The 5,881-nt window shown below is 44.3% G+C and overlaps 1 protein-coding gene across 1 annotated transcript in view; it reads left to right on the top strand.

Moving 5' to 3' along the window:
- The window catches only part of EPDR1 (ependymin related 1), a 16,021-nt gene extending 11,184 nt beyond the window's left edge, over window positions 1-4,837 (top strand). Inside the window, exon 3 of the mRNA XM_015419378.1 lies at window positions 4,406-4,837. Within this exon, the coding sequence (XP_015274864.1) occupies window positions 4,406-4,596 (191 nt within the window). The 3' untranslated portion in view covers window positions 4,597-4,837. The remainder of the gene's footprint in view (window positions 1-4,405) is intronic.
- Window positions 4,838-5,881: the final 1,044 nt, after the last annotated feature.

Raw genomic sequence — 5,881 nt, 5'->3', positions numbered from 1 at the left:
AGGATGGGGGGGACTTACCTCCTCCTGCTGCTTCCTCCTCTGCCTCATGTGTGGAGGTCCCTCCCCCCCGCAAGTATCGCGGGTCCCGCCCCCTTGTAATATATAATACAAATACTATTTTTGTTCCCCTAAGAAATAACTGATGTGGATTTACGCAAAACTTCAGGCTTTCTGGGGTATAGTGTCTTTAAAGACTGTTTCACATCTTAGTTTTTTTAAAAATGAATGTTCTGTATATTTAGACACCTATCGAAGTGTAGTAGTTCAATAAAATATACATCTAGCTTGCATCCCTTCCCATATGTAAATGTCTGCCTTAGATCTATATACCCATGGCCCCTGAGTTTGTTGGAAAGTAGTCTCAGATTGATTCTTATTCAGCTAGAGCCAAACAACGGCCAGTTCCCTGTTGCTAGTCCCATTATCACTTTGTTGTTCAGTCGCACAGTCGAGTCCGACTCTTCGCGACCCCATGGACAATCTCCCGCCAGGCTCTCCTGTCTTCCGCCGTCCTCCGAAGTTGGCTCAATTTCATGTTCGTTGCATCGCTGACACTGTCTAACCATCTCATCCTTTGCCGTCCCCGTCTTCTTTGACCTTCAATCTTTCCCAGCATCAGGGTCTTTTCCAGTGAGTGCTCCCTTCTCATTTGGTGGCCAAAGTATTTGAGCTTCAGTTTCATTATCTGGCCTTCCAGGGAACAGTCAGGGTTGATTTCTTTGAGGATTGACTGATTTGTTCTTCTTGCAGTCCAAGGGACTCTCAAGAGTCTTCTCCAGCACCATAGTTCAAAAGAATCTATTCTTCGGCGCTCGGCCTTCCTTATAGTCCAGCTCTCGCAGCCATACATGACTACTGGGAATACCATTGCTTTGACCATGCGGACTTTTGTTGGCAGGGTGATGTCTCTACTTTTTATCATGCTGTTTAGGTTCGCCATCGCTTTCCTCCCAAGGAGCAGGCGTCTTTTAATTTCATGGCTGCAGTCACAGTCTGCGGTGATCTGGGATCCCAGGAACGTGAAGTCTGTCACTACTTCCACGACTTCCCCTTCTATTTGCCAAGGAGTGATGGGGCCGGATGCCATGATCTTAGTTTTTTTGATGTTGAGCTTCAAGCCCACTTTTGCGCTCTCCTCTTTTACTCTGAGCAAGAGGCTCTTTAGATCCTTTTCACTTTCAGCCATTAGAGTGGTATCATCTGCATATCTGAGGTTGTTGATCTTTTCCCCAGCAATCTTAATTCCCGCTTGTGATTCATCCAGGCCAGCATTTCGCATGATGTACTCTGCATATATATTAAATAAGCAAGGTGACAGTATACATCCTTGTCGTACTCCTTTTCCTATGCTGAACCAATCAGTTGTTCCGTATCCGGTTCTAACTGTCGCTTCTTGGCCCTTATACAGGTTTCTCAAGAGACATGTGAGGTGGTCTGGTACTCCCATCTCTTTAAGGACCTGCCATAGTTTGTTGTGATCCACACAGTCAAAAGCTTTAGCATAGTCAATGAAGCAGAAGTAGATATTTTTCTGGTACTCTCTTGCTTTCTCCATAATCCAGCGAATGTTGGCAATTTGATCTCTAGTTCCTCTACCTCTTCGAAACCCAGCTTGTACTTCTGGTAGTTCTCTATCCACGTACTGTTGAAGCCTAGCTTGTAGGATCTTGAGCATGACCTTGCTAGCGTGTGATATGAGTGCAATTGTGCGATAGTTTGAACATTCCTTGGCATTGCCCTTCTTTGGGATTGGAATGTATACTGATCTTTTCCAATCCTGTGGCCACTGTTGCGTTTTCCAAATTTGCTGGCAAATGGAGTGCAGAACTTTAACAGCATCATCTTCTAAGACTTTGAATAGCTCAGCTGGAATACCATCACCTCCACTAGCTTTGTTGTTAGTAATGCTTTCTAAGGCCCATTTAACTTCACATTCCAGGATGTCTGGCTCAAGGTCAGTGATTATACCGTCGTGTTTGTCAAGGACATTGAGGTCTTTCTTGTATAGTTCTTCTGTGTATTCTTGCCATCTTTTCCTAATCTCTTCTGCTTCTGTTAGGTCCCTACCGTTTTTGTCCTTTATCATGGCCAGCTTTGCATGGAACGCTCCCTTGATTTCTCCAACTTTCTTGAAGAGATCTCTAGTCCTTCCCATTCTATTGTTTTCTTCTATTACTTTGCACTGTTCATTCAGGAAGGCCTCCTTATCTCTCCTTGCTGTTCTCTGGAAATCTGCGTTCAGTTGGGTAAATCTTTCCTTTTCGCCTTTGCCTTTCGCTTTCCTTCTTTCCTCTGCTATTTGTAAAGCCTCATCAGAAAGCCATTTTGCTTTCTTGCATTTCTTTTTCTTTGGTATGGTGGTGATTGCTGCCTCCTGTACGATGTCACGAACCTCTGTCCATAGTTCTTCAGGCACTCTATCTATCAAATCCAGACCCTTGAATCTATTCTTCACCTCTACTGTATATTCATCAGGGATGTGATCTAGGTCAAACCTGAATGGCCTCATGGTTTTCCCGATTTTCTTCAGTTTAAGTCTGAATTTTGCAATGAGTAGCTCATGATCTGAACCACAGTCAGCTCCAGGTCTTGTTTTTACTGACTGGATAGAGCTTCTCCATCTTTGACTGCAAATTATATAGTCAATCTGATTTCGGTGTTGCCCATCTGGTGATGTCCATGTGTAGAGTCGCCTCTTAGGTTGTTGGAAAAGGGTGTTCGCTATGACCAGTGTGTTCTCTTGACAAAACTCTGTTAACCTTTGCCCTGCTTCATTTTGCTTTCCAAGGCCAAACTTGTCTGTTATTCCAGTTACCTTTTCACTTCCTACTTTAGCATTCCAGTCCCCTATGATGATGAGGACATCATTTTTTGGTGTTAGTTCTAGGAGGTGTTGTAGGTCTTCATAGAACCGGTCTACTTCAGCCTCTTCTGCATCAGTGGTTGGGGCATACACTTGAATTACTGTGATGTTGAATGGTTTGCCTTGGAATCGGACAGAAATCATTCTGTCATTTTTGAGATTGTATCCCAGTACTGCCTTTTGCACTCTCTTGTTGACTATAAAGGCCACACCATTTTTTCTACGAGATTCCTGGCCACAGTAGTAGATATAATGGTCTTCTGAGTTAAATTCGCCCATTCCTGTCCACTTTAGTTCACTGATTCCTAGGATATCGATGTTCAGTCTTGCCATCTCATTTTTGACCACGTCAAGCTTACCTTGATTCATAGATCTTACATTCCAGGTTCCTATGTAGTATTGTTCTTTGCAGCATTGGACTTTCCTTTCACCATCAGACACATCCACAACTGAGGGTCCTTTCGGCTTTGGCCCAGCCGCTTCACTCTTTCTGGGGTTACTTGTACTTGCCCTCTGCTCTTCCTCAGTAGCATATTGGACACCTTTCGACCTGAGGGGCTCATCTTCCGGCGTCATATCTTTTAGCCTTTTGATACTGTCCATGGGGTTTTCTTGGCAAAAATACTGGAGTGGGTTGCCATTTCCTTCTCCAGGTGGATCACGCTTGGTCTGAGTTCTCTGCTGTGGCCTGTCCGTCTTGGGTGGCCCTTCACGGCATAGCCCACAGCTTCATTGAACTGCGCAAGCCCCCTCGCCACGACAAGGCAGTGATCCATGAGGGGGCCATTATCACTATTAAATATCATTAAGAGGATGCCCTCCGAAATTCGGAGGGTAAACTACATTGACTACAATACGAGCTTTAAAACAGCTTAAATGGGAAGCCAAGTGTCTATTTTGTTTGTACCAGAATGCTTCCAATTACATACTTCAGTACTTCTCAAAACATTTTGATGTTGGAGCCTCCTATATTGGTGGTGGAAAGTGCCGGCAGGCTGCACCCAACTTATGGCAGCCCGTTAGGGATTTCAAGGCAAAAGATGCTCAGAAGTGGTTTGCCATCGCTTGCCTCTGCATAGTGACCCTGGGCTTCCTTGGTGGTTTGCCACCCAAGTACTAACCAGGGCTGAACCTGTTTAGCATCCAGGATATGATGCGACCAGGCTAGCCTGGGCCATCCACGTCGGGGGCCCTCTTATATTATGCAACGACAAACCGAAATTTGCTATCAAGCATCCCAGAGTCTCCTCTCCCAGCAAACCCTGGTCGTCCTCTTCCCTCCTGGCCTCATGGTCCACCTGCAAAACGTGTTATGATCCATCTTTGGGTCCCGATCTGCAGGCTGAGAACCGCTGTTTTTCAGAGCCCTTGAAGCCAATGAAAGCCATTTCCAGAAAAAGTGAGTTTGCATGTGTACCGTTAAGCCTCAGTTTGGGGAGGGGGATGTCAGAGAAGTGGTTTTGTTTTTTTTAATGTCAGCATGCTTAAAAACTTGAAAATTATTCATGCTTGTCCCATAAAACGTCTTGTGCTTTATTACAGTTGAAACCTGGGTTGGCGCTTACACAATGAAGGACTGTTACCCAGTTCAGGAAACCTACACCAAGAACTACAGTATGACCACCTCCACCCGCTTCTTTGATCTGAAGCTGGGGATAAGTGACCCGTCCGTATTCACCCCTCCCAGCACCTGCCAAGCAGCCCTGCCAAAAAGGATGAGTGACGAATGTTGATGGTGGACGTGTTGGCTTTTGTATGCAAACAAAGGATACCGTGTGGATGGCCGTTAATGATCAACCGCTGGCATCTGACATGGGCGTTGGGCTTTGCAGAAATGCAGAGTTGGGAAATGAGGCTAGGCGGAGTAGGGAATCCATCTCTTCCCCCAGTGTCTCCTCCTAACGTTGCACTCATAGACGATGTTCCCTCTAAGCTATGGAGCCCTGTGAGCAAAAATTCTACTTTGTGAGCTACTGGCATTAAAGTTGTGAGCAAGTGATTTGGCTACTGCATAAATCAGTTTGATCTGGAGCTATCCTTCCTGAGCTAAGACAAAAATGAGTGAGCCAGAGGGTAAAAAAATGTGAGCTAGCTCACACTAACTCAGCTTAGAGGGAACACTGCTCATAGATGGGGGTTATTAGTGTTTCTGGATATTTATTTAAGCTGCTAAGTTTTTTTTTTGGGGGGGGGAGAACTTTATTGTTATTATTTCCCTAGAATCCTCTAAAAGTACATTAAAAATATGAGGCACTTCTGTTAATTCTGGAGGAATGGGTAGAGTATAACATATACAGGAACAAAGGTACTTGCCATAACATGGCATCAATAGCCGGGAGCGTCATACTGATTAAATACATTTTCTAGTATTGCTCTCCTGGTTTTCTGGAAACGATTATACTGAATTGATTATACTGTTAAACTGAATTGATTACGTGTGTATGTGTGCAGAGTCCAAGATACCAACATCAGCTAATTTATGTGATATCAGGAATAAGAAATTACTATACCTTAGTGTTCTTGTACTAATTACTACTTTTATGGAAGGTACCACCGGCTTAGAGTAGGTCTCTTTTCATGCACGGCTTGTGTGGTCCTTTTTCAAGGCAGCATTCTTCAGACTTGCGCAAGAGATACCAGTTGCTTTACTTGTATTAGCAGTCTTTCTTAAAAAGACTAGCTGCTCAGAACTAAGATCCTAATACCACTATATTGCCAAGATGCCAAGATATTCTGATGTAATGCCTAGTCATCATCCTGAAACCTTTAAGACAGGGTTTAGGACTGGGCTGTTACAGGGGTCTCGTCAGAAAAGTGCATTCTGCAGCATCCATTACAGTCTGTTACTATAGGAAAATGTTGACTAAGGACCGTGAGATACCCAGTTATTACTGAGTTAATTTCAGAGAGCGAAAAAACACAGATAAGTCGAGATTAATTTCATGGTTGGCCTGAACTTGGATAGCCATTGGGACACCATTGCAGGAGGGTTGAGGGTGCTAATGGTATTTCAGTGCT

Source organism: Gekko japonicus, unplaced genomic scaffold (assembly GCF_001447785.1).
Source record: "Gekko japonicus isolate JY-2015 unplaced genomic scaffold, Gekko_japonicus_V1.1 scaffold190, whole genome shotgun sequence".
In the NCBI taxonomy this organism is placed as follows: Eukaryota; Metazoa; Chordata; class Lepidosauria; order Squamata; family Gekkonidae; genus Gekko; species Gekko japonicus.
This window is presented reverse-complemented; position numbering and strand designations above follow the sequence as displayed.